This window comes from Mauremys reevesii, linkage group 5 (genome assembly GCF_016161935.1).
Source record: "Mauremys reevesii isolate NIE-2019 linkage group 5, ASM1616193v1, whole genome shotgun sequence".
Classification (NCBI taxonomy): Eukaryota; Metazoa; Chordata; order Testudines; family Geoemydidae; genus Mauremys; species Mauremys reevesii.
The window spans coordinates 95938088-95962150 of NC_052627.1; the positions used below are offsets into that span (position 1 = coordinate 95938088).

A 24063-nucleotide genomic window follows, 5' to 3' on the forward strand; every position below is an offset into this window, starting at 1 on the left:
GTGTAGCTATACTGACAAAGTGCTCCTAGTATAAACCTGACATCAGGGTTTGACACCTCCAGAACATGCTGTGCTCCCATTGAGGCAGATAGCTATGACTTGAATTTGAGCAATTTTATCTGACATGAAGAAATTCCCGCAACTGGAGATACTTGATGCCTCAACTGAGCAAAAAATTCCTCAGATTAACCAAGCAAATTAAACAAGATTTTGCAGATATCATGGTGGAAGCAAAGAACCATTTCTTTGCCTCTCTCACAACCACAAGATAGGAGTTTTAAAAACCTTTGTTGCAATCTGTCAGATTTTAGTCTAGATTTGCACCACTGACATCCTGGCCATCTTCTCTTTTGTTTTGGTTGTTGCAGGCCCTCTATAATCAAGGTGACCTGTGAGGCAGAAACTGTGGAAAAGAGTCCCAGAGGGCACTCCATTGATGATTGAGGACCAGAGTATTACAATAATTCACCAGTCTATTAATGGTCTATTAATAGTCTGTCTGAGGAAAGGAGTTCTCCCTCAGTCCCTTTTGGAACTCCTCAGGTCCCTCTAGTTCAGTAGTTCTCAAACTTTTGTACTGGTGACCCCTTTTACATAGCAAGCCTCTGAGTGCGACCCCCACCCCATATAAATTAAAAAACACTTTTTTATATATTTAATACCATTATAAATGCTGGATGCAAAGCGCAGTTTCGAGTCAAGGCTGACAGCTCGTAACCCCCCCATGTATGTAATAACCTCATGACCCCTGAGGGGTCCCGACCCCCAGTTTGAGAACCCCTGCTCTAGTTTCTGAGAGAAGACTATCAAAACAGGTCCCTAGTCCAGACAAGGGAGGTGCACCCCAACTCGAAATCAAACGAGCTAAAGATCAGTCTGTGACATGGGGATAACATCGAGAATCTCCACCTCCACTGCAATCCTAAACACCAGACTAAGTATATGCCTAACTACAATTTGTACCCGGAACCATCTGGGATAGCTCCTTGGTGACCATGAAATCCTGGGTTTTTCAGATGACTGATTGTCTTTGTGGATGTTAAAGTTACCAGGCACTATTGGCCTTGACCATTCCAGTGCCACCATAGTCAGGAACCTCAACAGATCCCAAAAGGACTTCATTGTACAATGGAGTGATTGATACGCAAGGGTCGGTTCCAACTTAACTGTATCTCTGGACTCACATATAAGGTGAAGCTAACTTACCCCCTGCCAAGTCGCTCATTCTCATCAAAGAGGGTAGAATCCTATTTCTCATGTGGCTACAGAAAAAGGCAAAGGACTCTTTACCCACCTCCACAGCCTTGTCACCCTTGCCACATACCAAACACACACACTACGCACACATTTTCAATCCACCTCATCAGCAAATAGCATGCTCCCTGACCCCAGAGTCTCGGCTGTGCGGGGTGCCTAGGGTTTCTCCTAGAGCTCCTGCTTGTGAAGATTGGATTGGGGCCACAATGGCAAGAGTTACTTTCAAGGCACTGCATGGCCCTTTTCTGGATTCAACCCTACTCCTCGTATTGTGCTTTATGCCCTGTCTACTCTTTTCACCTTGATGTTCTCTTTGTTTCCTTCTCCCACTCATTTTTGTGCCCTGGTTTCATGCTGCTCTTTGTGTGGAATGACCCCCCTTTGACAGTGCATGTTGTCCGCAGTCTCAGCTTTAAAATCTTTACTCAGAGCCCACTACTTTTATCTAGCTGTACACAACCAACCTCTAATCAACATGTATTTCAGAACTTCATTTGTTGCAATACTAGTCTGTCCCTTTTTTCATCTATTCACTGTTGTTTCCAAAGATTATATGATTTCTATTGTAAATTTTTTGTGACAGAGATAGGGTCTCTATTTTCTGTAAAGCACAATATGAAGTTATGGCACTATATCAATATTTAAATAACATGATTTTTCTAAGACCACTGATAATTTCAGTACTATCACAAGAGAGTATGGCCATCTGATACATCCTTCTTGGAAATCTGGTGTAATCCCCATTTATATTGGCGAGCTCACAATTAATTTGAATCCTGCACTATCTTGTTTCCTTAATCACGTAATTAAACCTACCATGGAAGACGTAGCTAGTTAAGAGGGAGTCATTCAGACAGACATCTGTAAATCACCAGCTTGGAATACTCTGCTCACATTGTTAACATACTTTAGCATTCTTCCAGTTTTCCTACTTTAAGGAAAAAAAACAAACAAACCTGAGACTTCATTGTTCCAGCTCTGAACACTGCTTCAATCTGTTCTTGCTGCCTCTGCTTCTGTAGAGAATGTATGGACTTTATTAGTGAAAAGTGAATGGCAAATAATCTATTTACTGGTGAAGTATATTGTGCTTTACAATAAACGTTCCTTTTTTAACATATGATTCAATTTCTAGATGAGGGTCAGTTGTTTACATGCATTTGTCTCATTATTATCCTTCCTGAACAGCTTTCAAAAGAGAGCTTGATGCTGAAGATTTTCATTCTGTGATCAGGGACCTGCATTGGTGAAGAGTTCAACCAGCAAATATTACTGGAATTAATGTTTTGTTCGTTATAAATATTTTATTTTGAAATATTGTTTAATTTTTCCAGGACATTAATTCCTATTTTGCATCAGAAAGCAAAGAGAGGTACTCCTCACCAAGCAAAACAGGCTGTCCACTGTATACATGCCATATTCTCAAATAAAGAAGTGCAACTTGCACAGATCTTTGAGGTATGTTTGCCAAATGTGGTATAATGTTTTTATTGAATTTTGTTAAAATAATTTGCGTCTCTTCACTTTTAAAGTTGCAATTAAGAAAACAACTTCATCTTGATTACCGTAGAATCCATGCATAATTCAGGAGCTGAAAGACTCAATTGAACCGTTAGTGCTGGAACTCTGTGCTTAAGCTGTTTCTAGTAATACTTAGGAGAGAGTGCAAATACATGCTCTTCCCCTACACCCAGTGACACTGTCTGGACACTGAGTAACACTTCTAGCATACACAGAGAAAATATCCCTTCTCAGTATTCTGGCAGCTATTATGATGAAAGGGAAATGCATGTCACTTATGCTTTGATAGAAGGCTCTGTTCACAGATGTTTTCTAGCTTTGCCTCCTAATGCTCTCCACCTAATTGTGGTCAGGCTAATTACTTCTGTTCTTAGTGTATCTGGGTTAATTTTAAAATATTAAATTTTCATATAGCTGAGTTATCTGATTTTTTTTGGTCTTTAGCCACTGCACAAGGCCATGCATCCTAAATATAGCTAATATGTTCAATGTCTGAGTAGTAGTTCTACTGAATAGGCTAGAATAGAATGGAATCATTTTATATCTTGTGTAGTCCAGCTTGCTAACAAGGTGTGTTCTATATGAACTGTAATATCTAAACAAGAGGACTAATTTACAGGAGTGCTGAGCTCCTATTTACTACTTTGAGATCTTCAGTCCTCTAGAAAATGAAGCTACTTAATTAGACACAACTTCTGGTACCAATATTTGAAAATTTGGGCCTAAAAGAATGATACTGAGCCATTTCACTTGGGATGCTATGAAAAATTCTATTGCTGATCTGACATTCAAAACTTCCATTGGGTTGCAAGAAATGCAGAATCAGGTCTTGTCTATACAGGGACACTCAGGAAAGTTAACCTGAATTAACTAATGACTATTTAAGCTGCATTAAACCCATGTGGACACACTCATTCAGAATTGAAATATGCTTAATTTGGTTTAGCTTAACTCACCAAAGATAAATTGAAATAAGGACATTTTAATTCTGAATGAGCGTGTCCACATGGGTTTACAGTGGTTTAACTACTGCACTTTCAGTTCACATCTAGAGTTAATTCAGATTAATTTTCCTGAGTGTCCCTTTGTATACAAGCCCTCAGGTCCCTAGTTAGTTGTTTAGCCTTTTTTTTTTAAATCTTTTATCACTAGTATAATTTCATACACTATAATTCGGTAATTAAGATAGCTATTTTCACTATCCTGTAAATTACAGTGGGAAATGTTTCATAGACAAAAAGTTGTCTTGGTTTCATGAAATGATGTCATTTGGGAGACAAGTGCAGTTAATCTGCAGTCCAGTAATGAAATAAATTAGTTCATTAAGTTGTTCAGGCATTCACACTCAACAATTTATCATTCATTTTTAATGGAAATTTTTCTTCCCCCAGCCTCTTAGTAGAAGTTTGAATGCTGATGTTCCAGAGCAACTTATAACTCCATTAGTCTCTTTGGGCCACATTTCTATGTTAGCTCCAGACCAGTTTGCTTCTCCAATGAAATCTGTGGTTGCAAATTTCATCGTGAAAGATCTCCTCATGAATGATAGGGTAAGATTTATTTTTTAAGTCCTTACTTTTCTGTTTTTCTTATGATTGTGTCTCTGCAGGCTATTTAACTGTTAAGTTTTTGTGATTAGGCCAGTGAACCCTTAATGTTCACTAAGGGTATGTCTACACTACGAAATTAGGTCGATTTAATAGAAGTCAATTTTTTTTAGCAATCGATTTGATACAGTCAATTGTGTGTGTCCCCACAAAGCGGATTAAATTGGTGGTGTGCGTCCACAGTACCGAGGCTAGCGTCAACTTTCGGAGCCTTGCACTGTGGTAGCTATCCCACAGTTCCAGCAATCTCTGCCACCCATTGGAATTCTGGGTTGAGCTCCCAATGCCTGATGGGGCAAAAATATTGTCGCGGGTGGTTCTGGGTACATGTCGTCAAGTCCCCCTCCCTTAATCTCTCCATGAAAGCAACAGCAAAAAATTGTTTCTCGCCTTTTTTCCTGGGTTACCCATGAAGATGACGTACCACGGCAAGCATGGAGCCCATTCAGCTCACTGTCACTGTATGTCTCCTGGGTGCTGCTGGCAGACGCGGTACTGCAGTGCTACACAGCAGCATCCCCTAGCCTTTCCTTGCGGACGGCAGACGGTACAATATGACTGGTAGCCGTCTTCGTCGTCCTGTGGGTGCTCCTGGCCGACCTCAGTTAGGTTGGTCGGGGGCGCCTGGGCAGACATGGGAATGACTCCAGGTCATTCTCTTCTTTAAGTTTTGTCTAATGGAAATTCAGTCCTGCCTGGAATATCATGCCAGCTGGAGGCTTCTGCTTCACACCGCTCTCCCAGTCGGCAGCACTGCACGGTCGCACCTACCCCTTGCTCATGAAGCCTGGACAGTAGTAAGGAGCCGTTCAGCTGTAGGCTGAGCAAGTGCATAATAGTGATAGAATGTGCCTTTGGACGTTTAAAAGTTCGCTGGCACAGTTTACTGACTCGGTTAGACCTCAGCGAAACCAATATTCCTATAGTTATTACTGCTTGCTGTGTGCTCCACAATATCTGAGAGAGTAAGGGGGAGACGTTTATTGTGGGGTGGGAGGTTGAGGAAAATCGTCTGGCTGCTGATTACGCGCAGCCAGACAGTAGGGCGGTTAGAAGAGCACAGCAGGGTGCACTGTGCATCAGAGAAGCTTTGAAAAACAGTTTCATGATTAGCCAGGCTACGGTGTGAAAGTTCTGTTTGTTTCTCCTTGATGAAAACCTGCCCCCTTGGTTCACTCTACTTCCCTGTAAGCCAACCGCCCTCCCCTCCCCCCTTTGATCTCCACTTGCAGAGACAATAAAGCATCGTTGTTTCAAATTCATGCATTCTTTATTAATTCGTCACACAAATGGTAGGATAACTGCCAAGGTAGCCCGGGAGGGGTGGTGGTGAAGGGAAGCACAGGGGAGGGGTAGTTGTAGGGGCACCCCCTAGAATGGCATGCAGCTCATCATAGAAGCAGCACGTCTGGGGCTCTGACCTGGAGCGGCCGTTTGCCTCTCTGGTTCTTTGGTAGGCTTCACGCGGCACTGGGGCGGGTCCCTGTTACAACCTCTGTCCTTCATGCCCTTGGAGATTTTTTCAAATATTCCGGCATTTTATCTTCTGGAACGGAGTTCGGATAGCATGGATTCATCTCTCCATAAAGCGATCAGATGCAATACCTCCCATTCCGTCCATGCTGGATCTCTTTTGCGATTCTGGGACTCCATGGTCACCTGTGCTGATGAGCTCTGCATGGTCACCTGTGCTGGTCAGCTCGCTACTCTGGCCAAACAGGAAATGAAATTCAAAAGTTTGCGGGGCTTTTTCTGTCTACCTGGCCAGTGCATCTGAGTTGAGAGTGCTGTCCAGAGCGGTCACAATGGAGCACTCTGGGATAGCTCCCGGAGGCCAATATTTTCGAATTGCATCCACACTATCCCAGATTTGACCTAGGAGGGTTGATTTCAGCACTAATCCCCTCGTCGGGAGGAGTACAGAAATAGATTTTAAGAGCCCTTTAAGTCGACAAAAATGGCTTCATCGTGTGGACGGGTGCAGGGTTAAATCAATCTAGCACTGCTAAATTCGACCTAAACTCGTAGTGTAGACCAGGGCTAAGGATATGTCTACACTGCCAAAAAAAACCTGCCGCACCAAGTCTCGGAGTCACAGGGTTCAGGCTGTGGGTCTAAAAATAGTAATGTAGACTTTCCCACTCAGTCTGGAGCCCGGACTCTGAAACCCAGCAAGTGGGGAGGGTCTTGGAGCCTGGGCTCCAGCCTGAGCAGGAACGTTTTAGCCCCGCAGTTCAAGCCCCATGAACCCAGGGCTCTGACACTTGGTGCTATGTGTTTTTCTTTGCAGTATAGTCATACCCTAAATGTCTAATATGTTGATATCATATGTAAAAAGATGGTACATATGGTGGTTAATCTAATCTTTACAATCTTTGTTTTAATTTTTTACATGTTTTTGTTTGTGAATCCATCTTTAAACTTGTATATATATCTGTAGTCAACAGGTGAGAAAAATGGGAAATTGTGGTCCCCAGATGAAGAGGTTTCCCCAGAAGTTCTAGCAAAGGTGAATATTTTTTTTGTATTAAGATGTGCACAATATTTGAAATAAGAGTTTAGTTACCTGATAGCATATCACTGACATCTCTAAACACTACCAATAGAGAATGTTAAAAGAAATATTACCAATTAATTTTGGTTACAGTTGTCTTTTAGAATAGCCTGAAAACGTATTAAATAGCTTAATTTCTGCTAAACTAAAATTGAGAGAGAGAAGGTGGGGGAGGTCATATCTTTTATTGGACCAACTTCCGTTGGTCAGAGAGAGACAAGCTTTAAAGCTCCACGGAGCTCTTCTTCAGGTCTGGGAAAGGTACTATGATTGTCACAACTAAATACAAGGTCAAACAGATAGTTTAGCATAAGTAGTTAGCACATATTCTAAGGCAGGGATAGTCAATAGGCAGACCGGACTGCCAAATGTTTTTCATTGGACCGCAGGGGCAGAGGCGATGCGTGGTCACATCCTTTCCCCCCATTTCTCCTGATGCCTCTGGAGGGTATGCCCAGGAGCGAGGAGGCAGCACCTGCCCCTAGCAGCAGTGCTTTCCATCAGCAGGGAAGGCGAAACTGTCTCATGTTGGGAGGAAGAGGAAAAGCTTAGGCAGCCGCCCTGCTGCTTCCTCCGCTGCAGGGACACATGGAGAGTGCTTTCACAAACCAGAAGAAGAGCTTTGTGTAGCTCGAAAGCTTGTCTCTCTCACCAACAGAAGTTGGTCCAATAAAAAGAGATTTCCTCACCCACCTTGTCACTTTAATATCCTGGGACTGACACAGCTAGAACAACGCTTCTTAAAACTAAAACTTTGTAACTGCTTATAGTATTGTAGATTATGTGGCCATAGAAATACACACTGTTGCAATGTCAGTGGAAATTGTGCAGTTAGGTGTCCTGTCCTATCTTCTGGGTATTCCGTATTCTGAATGTTAAGCTTTACTTTGTTTTATGCAGAGATTCAAATTACTAGTTCTTCTGATTCTAAAGGTATCCTGTAAACTGATGCACTGTCATATTACTGAATCTATAGGCAGACCAAGCTGAAATAACAACAGAGTGTGATGAACTCCTTTCACCCATTTTTACAGGATATTTAGTGTGTACCTAATTATGACTAAGATTAAGATTCTGTCATGGGTATTTTAAATAAAAGTCAGGGACATGTTGTGGGTAATAAAAAATGCATGGAAGCCCATGACCAGTCAACTTTTACTAAAAATACCCAGGAGGGGGAGAGAGACTAACAGTCGGAGCGCTGCCTGGGGCTGACCTCTGGCAGCTGTTTCTGTGGCAAGGGCTCGCTGCTACTGCTTCAACCGTGGGACTGACCACTGCTCTGGCGGCCCCAGGCCTGACAGCTGCTCCAGCCCTGCCATTGTGAAAGAAGTCCCAGAAGGTCATGGAATCCATGAACTCTCTGACAGAATCGTAGTTTTAATTATGACCATTTCAGAGGTGAATGTCTGGTTAATGGATAGCAATTTTTTTTATTGGTAGACTTTTTTGAGGTATAGGAAGTCCCTACATCTAACCCCATCTCTGTGTCTATGATATTTTCCATTTTCATGCAGTAAAATATAATCTATATTCCTCTGATTTGTTCTATTCTCTTATAGGATTGTCTTCTTTTTGCTGCTGTTATCAAATGTTCTGTAGAATCATCCAGAAACCATTTTGCACCTTTTCATTTATTTCCACTCAACTTCTGTATCAAGTTCAACCTTTTCATCTTCACCTCCAAGGCTTTGGAAATTTCTCCCAATGTCTACAGAACATCTCTCCTTTCTTACTATTCCACTTCAAAGTCTCTTCGCTTATTCCAATCCCCTTGTCTGTCTTCTCCCTCTATATCCTTTTTTCAGCTCATTTTTTCTTCCTTGCTGCATCCCCATCCCAATATGCCATGCGTTTATCCATTCTTTGCTTAAATACCTGCTTCTAAAACCCTTTTTCAAGCAAGGAACTACATCCACTTTTCCAGATGAATAAAAAGTTTACTACTTCATTCTTTTCCTTTTTAAAGTCTGCATTTTACTGAGCAGTAGCCTATTCAGATTATAATTTGATTACAGTAGATTTTGGTGTTTTATTTACCTTAGTTGCTATTAAAATTATCAATTTGTTTTCATGTGTTCATCTTTAATAGGTGCAAGCAATTAAACTTTTGGTACGCTGGCTCTTGGGTATGAAGAACAACCAGTCTAAATCTGCAAATTCAACACTCCGGTTATTATCAGCTATGTTGGTCAGTGAAGGAGACTTAACAGAACAGAAGAGAATCAGGTCAAATTATGTTCTTTTCTTTTTCAGACTCTTCCATCTATTTTGTTGTAGAATTTCAGTGAATTTTAGAAATTTAGGGTTTTTTCAATAGCTGAGGAAGGATTTTTGGCAGGATTTTACAAGGCATGCAGAGAACAGGATAATGGGGCGATGTAAAACAGCTGGTCAGAGAGTATAATTATAGTTGCTGAATGGCATATATATAAAAAGTATGTGTGTTGCTACCCCCAATCTAAATTTAATAGCAATCTAATTGGAACCCTGTAGACATCTTGATGCTTATTAGAAAAAGAGTAAAAGACCTCTGGGAACATCTTTCCATTATTAGGATTGATTGATCAGTTTTAATATGTTTAAGACCCTATCAGCTTCTGTTGGAGCTCCCAAGGATGGGATCACTTCACACCTCCAATCACATAGACCATAAATGGAGAAACGGAGGAAAGAGAAGGAAAACCCTGGAACAAAAATATTACAGATTCCACTCTTCCAGAATATTTTTTGTAATTTTGGTTTTTTGTAGTAACTAAGCTCTCATTTTGTTTTTTAAAAAATTAGTCCTTTTGATTGTGAAGAAACATTGATTAAAGAATACTCTGCACTTATGTAAAGCCTTTCTTTAAAGGATCTCAAAGACCTTTGCAAATATTAATTAATCCTGACAACATACTTTTGAGCTAGGATTCCTGTTTTATAGATGTGTTGTCTGGTGCCTTGTTTACTCAGCTAGTCATTACCAGAGATAGAACCCATGCACTGACACCATTTCCTATCTTAATTATGATGGTTACTTCTCCGTTAAGCCAGCCTTGCAGAAATATATATTCAGACAGACAACAGCAACAAAATGCTAGTTCCACCCCCTCAGTTAACTTCAAAGCCTAAATATACATTTCAATGTACATGGTAATTTTGAGGGGCTCTCTGATACCATGATTACGTGCTCTATATAAAAGTTTAGATGGGATAAAACTATTTAAATTCATAAATTTGGAAATCTAAGTAACAAACTACAAATGTGGTATCTTTCCTCCAGCCTAGAGGATAGCCATATGTGTACTTTTTACTGTCGCTAGAGGTTTCTGTTACAGAAGGCGCCATCTTGCCAGGAGATCCACATTGACAGAGCCCCATTGACTTCAGTAGATTGGAATCCACCTTCATGATTTCTTTTCCCCCCAGGATCAGGACCTAAGTCATCATCAGGAGCTTGTAGAATGATAGGTTTGCCCTGGATCATTGCAGTCCCAAGTCTTTTACAGAACTGAAGTGGAAACCAAAGACATACAATTTGAGCATTTGGAACATTGTATGCCTAGACATTTATAACTTTTTAATGTAGAATTTAATGTTAGATGAGAAAAAGTTGTATGTTATAGAAAACCTTTATCTGATCATTTGGTTCTGGGATTCAGAGCCAACAATCCAGACTAACCTCTTTGATTTTTACTGAGCCCATCAATCAGTCTGCCAGTGACCAGATAATTTTGTTGGGAACTCCTTCCCTTTTAAGGTAGTCCAAGTCTCCACTTTCTGTTGAGAGCTTCCTCTTCTTATTCAAGGGAAGAAAAGAATTGAAGGAAGTGAAAGTTGTCAGCAGGTGTGAGCAAGAACTGTTAAACTCTATAATCAACTAATATTGTTCTAGGATGAAAAGAGGAGTATTTTACTTACGAGCATATAATCTTCTGGAAAGTTACAGCAAACAAGTAACTAAAAAACCAAACCCTGGAAAATATCAATAATAAATACTAGATATTACACAGTGGAAAAAAAATATAAAAATGAAACCTGCAGTGTCAGCCTTTTGGAGTCAGTATAGCAGATGATGCCATGAAAATCAAAGAAACTTAAACTAATTGATTCTTTGAACTTCTTATCAAACTGAAATAATATTTTAAGGAGAAAAGAGTCATCTTCATATGATTTCTTCCCAGCTGGTTTACAGAGGTTCTTATTCACAATTTTTTAATTGAGTGGTTTTGTAAAAGAAGGAAAAAATATACATAAAAAATTTGAATATAATGATTTTTCTTTTATGTTTTTATAGTAAATCAGATATGTCTCGTCTCCGACTGGCTGCTGGTAGTGCCATAATGAAGCTTGCACAGGAACCTTGTTACCATGAAATAATTACCCCAGAGCAGTTCCAGCTCTGTGCACTTGTCATTAATGTAAGTAACTGCTCTTGAATTATGAAGTGATGGTTAACAAGACTATATCGCATCCTCACCACAGAGCTCTTGCTGATGCTAAGATGTGATGTTTCCCTTTCTGCAGTGCAGCTTTAAAAAAAAAAAAAAGTTCTGAACACTTCAAATATCACATTATGTCTAGTCATCTTTTTAAAGTATGTCCCGTTACTACCCAGTTTTAGATTTTTTTGTTATGTTTAAGGGACTAAGATTTTTGTAGTTGTACTGTTTTGTGTTTTTGCTACTACAGGATGAGTGTTATCAAGTGAGACAGATATTTGCTCAGAAGCTGCACAAGGCACTTGTGAAGTTACTGCTCCCATTGGAATACATGGCAATCTTTGCCTTGTGTGCCAAAGACCCTGTGAAAGAGAGAAGAGCACATGCCAGACAGTGTTTGCTCAAAAATATCAGTATACGAAGAGAGTATATTAAGCAGAACCCTATGGCTAATGGTGAGTACTGTGGTAAAATGTAATCAAAGTGTAAACTTTGAAGACTAAACTTTATGAGACGCTTTTAAAAAATTAAGTAAATGATCTTGTCTAGCATTTTGCACAAAAGTATGTTTTCATAGTGATTTTTTTTTCTGGTTCTTATGGAGCTAGAGCAATAAATAATTAATAAGTAATTAACTTATTTTATCTAGCAGTTCCCTTATCCTCTTTGTAAAGTATTTATATTTTCGAATACAAGTTGTTACCTTTTTAGTTATTAAGATATCTGTTCAAATCAGTTTTTTTGTCTACAGAAATAAAACTGTCAAGTTCTGACTGGTTTTTCTTTTTGTAATAAGATGAAGTAGCTTTACAGTATCCTTGATGCATTAAAACTTGCAGGCTAATATCTGGATGTATCAAAACTTAGCATTGCATATTCATATAAAAACAAATTAACTGAAATTCTGGTATTCTTATTCTTTCTGCATGTATATTTAAGTTGCTTATATGTTTATTATTCCAGAAAAGCTGTTATCTCTTCTGCCTGAATATGTGGTACCATATATGATTCATTTACTGGCACATGATCCAGATTTCACAAAACCTCAGGATGTTGATCAGCTTCGTGATATCAAAGAGTAAGTGTCAAGTCAGTCCAGAATAGTTCAGACTAGAATAAATTTTCTGTGTTTGAAAATTTGAAGATGAAGCCATCACTCTTATTAAGGAGAACTATCATTAAAGGCATTCTATAGATCTGTTTTCTTAGAAGCGAATAACTCATCTTGGAATGAAAGCAACAGCTATGTGTTCTGAAAGCTGAAATCGCAAAAGATGTTTCTTCACAAGTATAATAAATTAATAAATGTTTTAATTTTTTTAAATGAAATCGATCATTGTAGATCCACTCACTCAGACATATTTAATCCCTGGAAAATGATACAAGCACAGCCATCTTCAGTGCACAATGTTACAGACTGTAGATAACTTTTTATGCTGCTTGAAGAACTCTGCTTTCTAGAAACTGAATGTTTTGTAATAGGACATTGTTTGTTCTGATTCTCAGTTCTATTTCACAGTATTCTATTTCCTAGGAGTATTTGTAGTATTCCCAAAAAAGTTGACACCATTAGAGTTACTATGTAATGTGCATGAAAACCTTTATAATTTTAAATAGCAATTTTTTAATTGTACATACAAAATTGTTATTAATTTTACTAGGTGTCTGACACTTAAATTGAGAAAAATGATGACACTGGGAGATTGATGCTATTTCATCCTTAACTTACACAGTTGTGTGTGTCTATGTGTAACTTACTAGCATGTTATGGTAGGATCGCCGATTGCCCTGAGATTCCTGCTGTACTTCAGTAAGGCAGGCTGACTGCATCTTAGTATTGTTAGCATAATTTGTTATACCTGATGACCCCATTTATCATTTTCACTGGTTCCTACTCTGTGCCTTCTGCATCATCCCATATACCTGAAATAGCCTTTTTGTTTCTTTAGAAATATATCCTGTATCTTTGAAATACACCATGCTTCCTCTGTCTCTCTTCAAGGAACTTTTCAAAACACACACATCCCATTAAATATTCCAGCTCTAGTGGCTGCTCCCCACATCCCTGTGGGTACGTTTTGCTTTTCCCTTGTGTTTTCATTTTGTGCCTTGAGACTGTAAGACCTTTAAGACAAAGGCCAGTTATCTTTCTGGCACTGACCTTCTACTGTAAAGCATGGTATAACTATATGGTGCTATAGAAATAATAAAAAGCAATAAATGACTAGTATAAATAGCCCAATCCACCCATTTCCTCTTCAGTCTTTTTTGCATCTTTCACCTAGACATGTGTAGGGTGCCTCAGTCTAAACTTGACTTCTGAGTTGCCTGACTCCCCTCAGTGTAGAAAGCAGAGGCAGCTGAAGACTGTCCTACCACAAGCTCTGCTTTTTATCCAAGACTTGCCTGCCTCTGGCAGTAGCTGAAAGCACTCCCACTTTCTGGAATGTACTTTCTCACCAAAGATCCTGAATAATAGTGAAGGTTTTAATTACTGGCTGTTAAATTAATACTCCCTTGGAGGAGCATTTTTAGTGCACAAAGCTTTTCTAGGACTCCCTCTTGGAGCACACTTACGTGAATTCTCTTCCCACACAGTTCCTCACAGAGTGTCTGAACAAAAAAAGTGACCACTCCAAAAAAAGAAAAATTCCATTCTTCTTTGAGTACCTATGGGTACTCCACTTAAGGTGGGAATGTGCCCCACGTGCCTTTGATTGGACATTTTTGGTACCAGTGCCCATTTAGTCTGCACATGCGTCCTAGCTATATACCTGTACCGAGGGTATATAGGACTGAGACAGACACATCACCCTCAGTTCCTTCTCAACCACTTCAACCTGAGAGAGAGTGTCTAGTGTTGCCTGGTTCTTTAGCTAGCTTACTCTTTCTTAGTTTTAGTTAGTTAATTAGGTTAGCAACAAGGTGTTTTTTGGTTTTTTTTAGTTGTCTTGTTTTTTCCCCCCAGAAACGCCTAATCTCTTCTTTTCTCCTCCTCATCAGTCACCCAGGCTATCTCCTTCCCTTTGAAGGTACATTTTCTTCCTTGGGACCTGCTTAAATTCTGAGGGTGTAAACGTTGCCTCACTTTATTGGAGTCTTTCCCAGTTAGTGGCAGCCATTCTCACTGTATCACTGTTTAGAGAATACTTACATTCTATCAATATGCAAGATAGGCTCAATGTTCAAGAGTAGGTCTAGGAAGAATAGGGCAAGTCTGTGTATGTGCGTGTATATGTCTCTCACACACACTCTGTCTCTTTCACACTCACCTCCCAACACATACTTGTATTATTGTTGTTGGTACTTTTTGGTACTTCCTGCAATGCACATCTTCATAATTTTTATTTCTCTTACACTTAAATTTAATTCTTTGAGTAGTGAGTTCTAAAATGCCTAATCTGTCCTGTCTGGAGTAATTATTCCTATGGTAACTTTTAAAAAATATATATTCTGGGTTCTAGTCATGGCTGTGGGAGAGGAGTGTTGGATAGGGGCTAATGCAGAGGTTACTAGATGGATAGGCAAGCACTCTAATTTGGCTTGTTTATTCTGAAAGGCAATGTGGCTGAGACTTGGGTCTACCATATTATAAACCTAGGTTCTATTTTCATCCCTCCGGATGTTACCTTGTGCAGCCCCTCGGTTAACTTATTTTTAAATTGCTGAGGGAGGCATTGGTGCTTGCCTGCCTTCTAGTGTAAGAGTAAGAAGCATTGTTCAATAATAAGGCTTGTGAAAAGCTTCTTGGCTATCAGATCAGTGCACTTTTCCCTAGGGTACTTTGTCTGAGAGTGTCTCTCTGCCACCTCTGTGGAATAGTACCTATGTTTGTGGTACAATGGAACAGGCAGCTGGATTCAACCAAAATGTGAGACATCTGTCTTGGTATCTGTCTCCATTATTGGGAGCATCTTCAGGGTGGTGGAACAATTTTTAGAGTCAGAGTGCTAAAAACCATGGAATAGAAGTGTAAACCCTGAATATGATGAGAAACATGTATTTGTTTGCTATTACTACTTCAAGCCAGGTTGCTGCCAGACCCCCAGCACCAGTAGTTCCAGTGCACCTGGTTTGCTTGTTACGTCAGCTCTCTGTTAAATATCCTTTCTTTTGCATGATAGCAATAAAAGGATATATACAACAAGGAGAAATTGTCAGTAATCCATCTTCTTTCTTCCCTTCATTTACTCTGATTTTTTTATTTATTTTGTGAGGTTAGCTCATGGAAGTGAACTAAGTAAGGAGAAAGTGAATGAATTGGACTTTTTATATAGGCCTTGATTGAGTCTTTTCCACACAATTACCATAAAATTAATTTTTCATGCTTGTTTAGTCTAGAGTTCACTCAGGGCTTGATCCAAAGCCCATTAAAGTCAATCCAGAATAGTTAGTTAATTTTGTGGCACAGGTATTTCAGTGTAGTTTCAAGTTAACTTGACATTTTAAGATCTGTAAGCGTGTGTTCGTGTTCGTTCTGAACTGGGTTGGTGGTATTAAAAGACCTGTAAATTCAAGCATGAACCACACACAGAATTTAAAACATATATGCCATTTACAGGTTTTAAAATGTCAAGTTTACTTTAAACTATACTGAAATACCCCTGTGGGCCCCCCCCCCCCCCCACGGTTTAACCACGGTTTCTTAAGACTCTGCTGTTATAGCTGATAGATCTAATAGAATGTTTTTAAAGATGTTGCTATTCCTGCTCCACACATGGAGATCACAATATCAAACATGGTATTTAGTTACTTGTGTTTCATTAGGTGCCTGTGGTTCATGCTTGAAGTTTTAATGACAAAGAATGAGAACAACAGCCATGCCTTCATGAAAAAGATGGCAGAAAACATCAAGCTTACCCGGGATGCTCAGTCTCCTGATGAGCCTAAGGCCAATGAAGTAAGAAATATGATTCACTTGGGGAGTGGTGGTTGAGAGCAGAAAGGTTTCACAATCAGATGTACAACGAGCCACACAAAATGTTAGAAAGCATAAAACCAGAAATGTTTATTGTCCTCTAGAGAGAACTTTAGTTGTAAGCAATGTACATATGTTACATATCTCCAGCTTTGAAAAAAACTGTTGATTTTTAGCAGTGCACAGCAGTCAGCTAAGTTGAATAAATTGCATTTGTTAAATATTGTCTCCTATTCAGTGTTAATTGTTTCACTACAGCCCTGAACTTTTAGTTGCATGTAGATGTTATACAGTTTCTTCTCTTAGGGGAAATAATTTAACATGTATAACTACTATGACTGTCTACCATTGGAGTAAGAAACTGGTTGGTGTGTTTGAGTGAGCAACAGCCATCAGATGTGCATTTATATGTCTAAGGTATTTTTCATTATTCATTCAGAAGTATTTTATAGAAAATAAACTGGGAACTACAGAGAGGGGCAAGGTGTGATGAGGAGCGAAGTATGGTGTTAATTCTTTAAGTGTAAATTAATATGTTCTTAATAGCCGATACAGAATTATTTTTGCTCATTGATTATACAATTTAAGAGTACATTCTTGCTATTCTTACGAAAATTATAAATAATATCTAAAACACACTTTCTCTTTTTTTTCCCCTCAGAAACTCTATACAGTATGTGATGTAGCACTGTGTGTAATCAACAGCAAGAGTGCTTTATGTAATGCAGATTCACCAAAGGACCCCGTATTGCCAACCAAATTTTTTACGCAACCTGAAAAGGTAATTTTGTTAATTCATTTTCTGGGAGGAGTAATACAAATACTTTGTGACTTAACTTGCAAGGCTATATCATAATCTAAAATACAGAGTTGGGAGAAAAGCTTGTTGTTTATTATAAAAAGTATCTGCTTATATAGCACAAATTGTATGCTAAGCCATCTGTCCATCTTGAGCAGATGCAGCTAAAGTTGTTCGTTACCAGGTGATAGTCATTTAAAATACTGATGTTTTAACTGACATTGACAGGACATTGTTTTAAGGAGTTTTGCTCCTGCCAGGAAGGAGAAATGAAAAAGCCAAAACACGAAGAGAAAGAAATGGAATGCAAAGCTGGCAAAAAAGTATAAAGAGAAAACTGATAGATCAGTGATTACATTTTAAAACATCCTACATATATTTAATTCTGATAATTGTTTGTCGTAGTGCATTTAATTTTTTTTTAAAATCCTTTTAATATAATCTTTAACCTCTCACATAAGAACGGCCGTACCGGGTCAGACCAAAGGTCCATCTAGCCCAGTATCCTGTCTACCGACAGTGGCCAATGCCAGGTGCCCCAGAGGGAGTGAACCTAACAGGCAATGATCAAGTGATCTCTCTCCTGCCATCCATCTCCATCCTCTTACAAACAGAGGCTAGGGACACCATTCCTTACCCATCCTGGCTAATAGCAGTTAATGGACTTAACCACCATGAATTTATCCAGTTCCCTTTTAAACACTGTTATAGTCCTAGCCTTCACAACCTCCTCAGGTAAGGAGTTCCACAAGTTGACTGTGCGCTATGTGAAGAAGAACTTCCTTTTATTTCTTTTAAACCTGCTGCCTGTTAATGTCATTTGGTGACCCCTAGTTCTTGTATTATGGGAATAAGTAAATAACTTCTCCTTATCCACTTTCTCAACATCACTCATGATTTTATATACCTCTATCGTATCCCCCCCTTAGTCTCCTCTTTTCCAAGCTGAAGAGTCCTAGCCTCTTTAATCTTTCCTCATATGGGACCCTCTCCAAACCCCTAATCATTTTAGTTGCCCTTTTCTGAGCCTTTTCTAGTGCCAGTATATCTTTTTTTGAGATGAGGAGACCACATCTGTACGCAGTATTCGAGATGTGGGCGTACCATTGATTTATATAAAGGCAATAATATATTCTCAGTCTTATTCTCTATCCCCTTTTTAATGATTCCTAACATCCTGTTTGCTTTTTTGACTGCCTCAGCACACTGCGTGGACATCTTCAGAGAACTATCCACAATGACTCCAAGATCTTTTTCCTGACTCGTTGTAGCTAAATTAGCCCCCATCATATTGTATGTATAGTTGGGGTTATTTTTTCCAATGTGCATTACTTTACATTTATCCACATTAAATTTCATTTGCCATTTTGTTGCCCAATCACTTAGTTTTGTGAGATCTTTTTGAAGTTCTTCACAGTCTGCTTTGGTCTTAACTATCTTGAATAGTTTAGTATCATCTGCAAACTTTGCCACCTCACTGTTTACCCCTTTCTCCAGATCATTTATGGACAAGTTGAATAGGATTGTTCCTAGGACTGATCCTTGGGGGACACCACTAGTTACCCCTCTCCATTCTGAGAATTTACCATTAATTCCTACCCTTTGTTCCCTGTCTTTTAACCAGTTCTCAGTCCATGAAAGGACTTTCTCTTTTATCCCATAACAGCTTAATTTATGGAAGAGCCTTTGGTGAGGGACCTTGTCAAAGGCTTTCTGGAAATCTAAGTACAGTATGTCCACCGGATCCCCCTTATCTACGTGTTTGTTGACCCCTTCAAAGAACTCTAATAGATTAGTAAGACACGATTTCCCTTTACAGAAACCATGTTGACTATTGCTCAAGAGTTTGTTTTTCTATGTGTCTGACAATTTTATTCTTAACTATTGTTTCGACTAATTGGCCTGGTACAGACCGGTAAGTCTAACATCGGTAATTGCCGGGATCACCTCTAGAGCCCTTTTTAAATATTGGCGTTACATTAGCTAACTTCCAGTCATTGGGTACCGAAGCTGATTTAAAGGACAGGTTACAAACCATAGTTAATAGTTTCGCAACTTCACATTTGAGTTCTTTCAGAACTCTTGGGTGAATGGTGAATGCCATCTGGTCCCGGTGACTTGTTTATGTTGAGTTTATCAATTAATTCCAAAACCTCCTCTAGTGACACTTCAATCTGTGACAGTTCCTCAGATTTGTCACCTACAAAAGCCGGCTCAGGTTTGGGAATCTCCCTAACATCCTCAGCCGTGAAGACTGAAGCAAAGAATCCATTTAGTTTCTCCGCAATGACTTTATCGTCTTTAAGCGCTCCTTTTGTATCTCGATCATCAAGGGGCCCCACTGGTTGTTTTGCAGGCTTTCTGCTTCTGATGTACTTACAAAACATTTTGCTATTACCTGTTTGAGTTTTTGGCTCGCCGTTCTTCAAACTCCTCTTTGGCTTTTTTTATTACACTCTTGCACTTAATTTGGCAGTGTTTATGCTCCTTTCTATTTGCCTCACTAGGATTTGATTTCCACTTTTTAAAGGAAGTCTTTTTATCTCTCCCTGCTTCTTTTACATGGTTGTTAAGCCACGGTGGCTCTTTTTTAGTTCTTTTACTGTGTTTTTTAATTTGGGGTATACATTGAAGTTGGGCCTCTATTATGGTGTCTTTAAAAAGTGCCCATGCAGCTTGCAGGGATTTCACTTTAGTCACTGTACCTTTTAACTTTTGTTTAACTAACCCCCTCATTTTTGCATAGTTCCCCCTTTTGAAATTAAATGTTGGGCTGTTGAGATGTTCTTCCCAGCACAGGGATGTTGAATGCTATTGTATTATGGTCACTATTTCCAAGTGGTCCTGTTATAGTTACCTCTTAGGATGTAAGATTTCCTTGGGTAACCTCATTGTCACCAGTAGAACCCCATACTCAAGAAATTGCTAAAGTAGAGCCAAATGAATGCTACAGGATAGATTTTAATTTCTGGTTATGCAAGAGAATACATCTACAAATTTCCAGTATCATAAACAGAGACCCCTTCCAGAGGCTGATATTTCAAAAGTTAAATGATGTAACTTGGCAGTTTACTTGCACCATTATGGGGTATCAAATATTATAGTGATGCAGGCCAAGTGAGCACGTAGATCAGGGGTGGGCAAACTTTTGGGCCTGAGGGCTGCATCGGGTTTTGTAAATTGTATGGAGGGCCGGTTAGGGGAGGGGTTCATGGCCTGACCCCCACCTCCTATCTGTCCCACCTCCCAGGACTACTGCCCCATCCAACCCCCCCCCCCCGTTCCCTGACACCCCCCCTAGGACCCCTACCCCATCCACACCCCCGCTCCCTGTCCCTTGACCGCCCCCAGACCCCCGCCCCCCTTCCAACCCCTCCTCTCATTCCTGATGCCCCCCAGACCGCTGCCCTCATTCAACCCTCTGTTCCCCCCTGCCCCCATCCACACCCCTGCCCCCTGACCACCACCCCAAACTCCCCTTCCCTCTATCCAACCCCCCTCCCCCCCACTCCGTGCCTCCTTTCCGTGCTGCCTGGAGCACCGGTGGCTGGCGGTGCTACTGCTGTGCCACCCGGCTGGAGCCAGCCACACCGCCATCACCACGCAGCATGGAGACCAGGTCAGTCCAGGCTCTGCAACTGCGCTGCCCCAGGAGCTCACAGCCCTGCCACCCCGAGCATTGGATGATTTAGTTGGGGATTGGTCCTGCTTTGAGCAGGGGTTCGACTAGATGACCTCCTGAGGTCCCTTCCAACCCTTATATTCTATGATTCTGTGATTGTGCCGAAGCGAACGACCTGAGGCTGCTGGGGACGGGGAATAGCAGGGGAGGGGCCGGGGCTAGCCTCCCAGGCGAGGAGCTCAGGGGTCGGGCAAGACGGTCCCGTGGGCCGTAGTTTGCCCACCTCTGATGTAGATACATAGATAGATTTGCATTATGATTGACTAGGTTGATACCTATATAGTCACAATCAAAATGAAATAAGATTACAAGTTTCAGTTTATAAAAACCACTTCTCTTTGGTCTTCCGAAACAAATAATAACGCTAGACACAACATATACAACAGGGAAATCACTTTTGCTTACCTTCAAGTTTAATACAAAAAATTGGGAACCTGGAATTGAAGTGCGTGACTGCTGAATACAATTTTTTTTGTGCTTTATTAGATTAAATCTGTCACTAGGAAGCTATATAAAATCTTAAGTATAGTTTCTGAAAATTGGAAAGGCCTCAAGACTGTTTGATGATAGCAGCTTATGTGACAAAATAAATCATTCACACTGACATAAAAATAAAACATTAAAATAGAGAAGACAAATGCAGATTTAATTACTATTCTTTTTTCACACAGGACTTCAGTAATGACAGGAATTACATTACAGAAGAGACAAGGGTTCTTCTTTTAACGGGAAAGGTACTGTATGTTAATTTATTGTAATGACTTTGATTGTACATGATATATAGTGATTAATAGGCATTCTGGTTTTTCATTTTTAGAGAAATCACTGTAAGACTCAGTACAGCAGTTCAAAAAGTGTATTACCAAGTTTGTTTGCAATTTTAATTAATAGTTATACAGAGGTGTGAGAATTGTAAATTGCTTTTACTAGAAGGCTCAGCAAATGCCTTTAATTTGACACTATTTTCAGAGGGGAGCAGGGCTTGCTATCCTTGCATTGTCCATCCTGTGCACTGAGAAAAATCTGTGGGAGGAAAAATAGTAATTTATAATATAATTACAAGATGCCTCATAATTTGTACACACAAGGGTGCAGAAACAAGGTTGAAAATGCTTAATTCTGGCATTTACTAGATTTGGAGGCCTTGATTTTGTAACCTTGTAAAATGCAAAGATCTTGAGACCAGCATAGTTCACACATTTCTTATTTAAACTTCATTTGCATTTGCTACTTTATGTACTCTCTTCCATTCAGCTATAGAGTACTACATAATTTACTGTAAATTTTGCTTAGAGTCAAAAACACTGGTTGTATAAACTGAGCCCTTCAATTCTTTGATAGTAGTCATTCATCTAATTGAATCTTCTGGAAACAGCATTGTAGCTAGCAACTCTTGCTAATTAGGGGACATATTTTTCCTCACTAATGCAGCTCTAAACACAATAGCAGGCCTGGTTTATTTTCTGTTGCTTAAGTTATTTAACTATTACTATTGTACCAAACATCTGAAAAAATTAACATTTATTCAGTGCCCTAACATTTTAATGTTCAAGTTTTTCACTTTCTCTCAGTTCAAATTTCAGACAATACATAAACGGTATATTATTTTTATAATAAAACATATAACTCTAACTTTCAAGTAAACTTAGTGTGCTATTTGTTCCAGGGCAGTGTAACTACCGGTCCATGTGCTTAGTAACAGGCTATTTTTATGCAGGACATTAGCATGTTATCATGCCATTGTCTCAGCCACCGGTCATATATGCACTCAGTATAAAAATAAACATCCCATCTTTCAGCTTTGCCCTGGTTGTAGTAGTTTAGTTGCCTCCCTGCCACTAGAGGCTACAGTTCTGCTGATCAGATGGCTGCCCAGCATCTTTGACATGGTTTTCCTGTTTGGTTTCCTGTAAAATTAACCCTCAACTCCAGAGCGGTATGGAGAGAATATTTTTATTTAACGTGGTCTAGAAGGAAACCTGAAAACTCACTGGAGAAGCAGCTTTATGCCAACGATGCTATAAAGAAAATGCCCTAGCTTCCCACAGAGTATATGGTGCAAAGAAAAGTACCACCTCCTTTTCCTATTTAGGCACCCTGAATAAATACATTACCATCATGCCCATCGAAACCAAAAATACCAACCATGCACCAGAAGTCCCCAAAAGACATGATATAGAGCAATTGGTATTTTACATTAGATTCCCTTACACTGAATTAGGAGTGTTCAGATTTTCCATTTTCTTGGACAGTGAACCTAATCCTACCCTTCTGTTGAGAAAATTTGTATTTATTTGCACACAACTTGTCGTCTACAGATTGCGAGTTTCTTCTGCTTTGTTTGGGTAGTTGTTGCAGAATGCTGCCACCTTCATAAGGTTTTTTAGGGCCCCCCAGTCAATGGCTATTTGCATGCCTGATATGCAAAGTTCCCTTAATAATTTTTTTTATAAAATCAAGTGGAGTAGAACGTAGCAATTGATGACAGCTGTTGTATTAGGAAAGACCTCCCACAAATGCTTTTCACTGCATGTTGCTAGTTATGATGAGAATTATGGCTGCAAGTGGAAGGGGTTATTTAGTATCATAGTTGTGAAGTTAATCCTCACTATACCATAGAAAATATTTAAAAAATGTGTTAGTGTGTTTTTAAAATTCTTGTTTGTATACCTTTAATAAAAGCTTGACTAAATCTCTGTCTGTTTTAGCCAAAACCAACTGGTGTATTAGGTGCAGTAAACAAACCATTATCTGCAACTGGAAGGAGACCTTATATTAGAAGCACAGGATCAGAGACTGGAAGCAATATTAGTGTAAACTCAGAGCTGAGCTCTCCTGCAGGAAACAGATCAAGGTACAGTGTGTTTGTGTGTGTGTTTGTTTGTAGCTATTTACTTCATTTAACACTATATACTCCTGTGTTTGGGAAATGAGTATTTTGTTTGTATGCCATTGTACGTTGCTGAATTTGAACAATCAGGAAATGATACTTGGCATTTTTTTTATTCCTATAACCCAGGGTTCTTTATAGGTACCCTCGTGATCCTTTTTTTTAAAATAGCCAGGATAATTGACACATTGAGAGATTGTGAACTGTGCAGGATCATACAGCAAGTCAGTGGCGTAGACAAGAATAGAATCTAACTCTGCTAAGTCCCTGCCCTGTTTTCAATCAACTAAACTACAGATGCATCTCTGTATAATTGATCTTGTACCATGTACATGACCATGGAATCTGAGCACCTCGAGACAACACTTATCAACCTCACTAAATTAAGAGAATTTTCTTTCTTGTGTACAC

General features: G+C 39.5%; 1 protein-coding gene across 4 annotated transcripts in view; it reads left to right on the forward strand.

Annotated features, from left to right (window-relative positions):
* PDS5A (PDS5 cohesin associated factor A) overlaps positions 1-24063 on the forward strand; it is a 155615-nt gene that overhangs the window by 116020 nt on the left and 15532 nt on the right. For all 4 annotated transcript variants that reach the window (XM_039540403.1, XM_039540404.1, XM_039540407.1 and 1 more), the window contains exons 20-30: positions 2592-2715; positions 4170-4328; positions 6826-6894; positions 9032-9168; positions 11219-11342; positions 11614-11818; positions 12327-12441; positions 16131-16263; positions 16943-17062; positions 21434-21496; positions 23471-23616. In XM_039540403.1, coding sequence (XP_039396337.1) covers positions 2592-2715; positions 4170-4328; positions 6826-6894; positions 9032-9168; positions 11219-11342; positions 11614-11818; positions 12327-12441; positions 16131-16263; positions 16943-17062; positions 21434-21496; positions 23471-23616 — 1395 coding nt within the window. The remainder of the gene's footprint in view (positions 1-2591; positions 2716-4169; positions 4329-6825; positions 6895-9031; positions 9169-11218; positions 11343-11613; positions 11819-12326; positions 12442-16130; positions 16264-16942; positions 17063-21433; positions 21497-23470; positions 23617-24063) is intronic.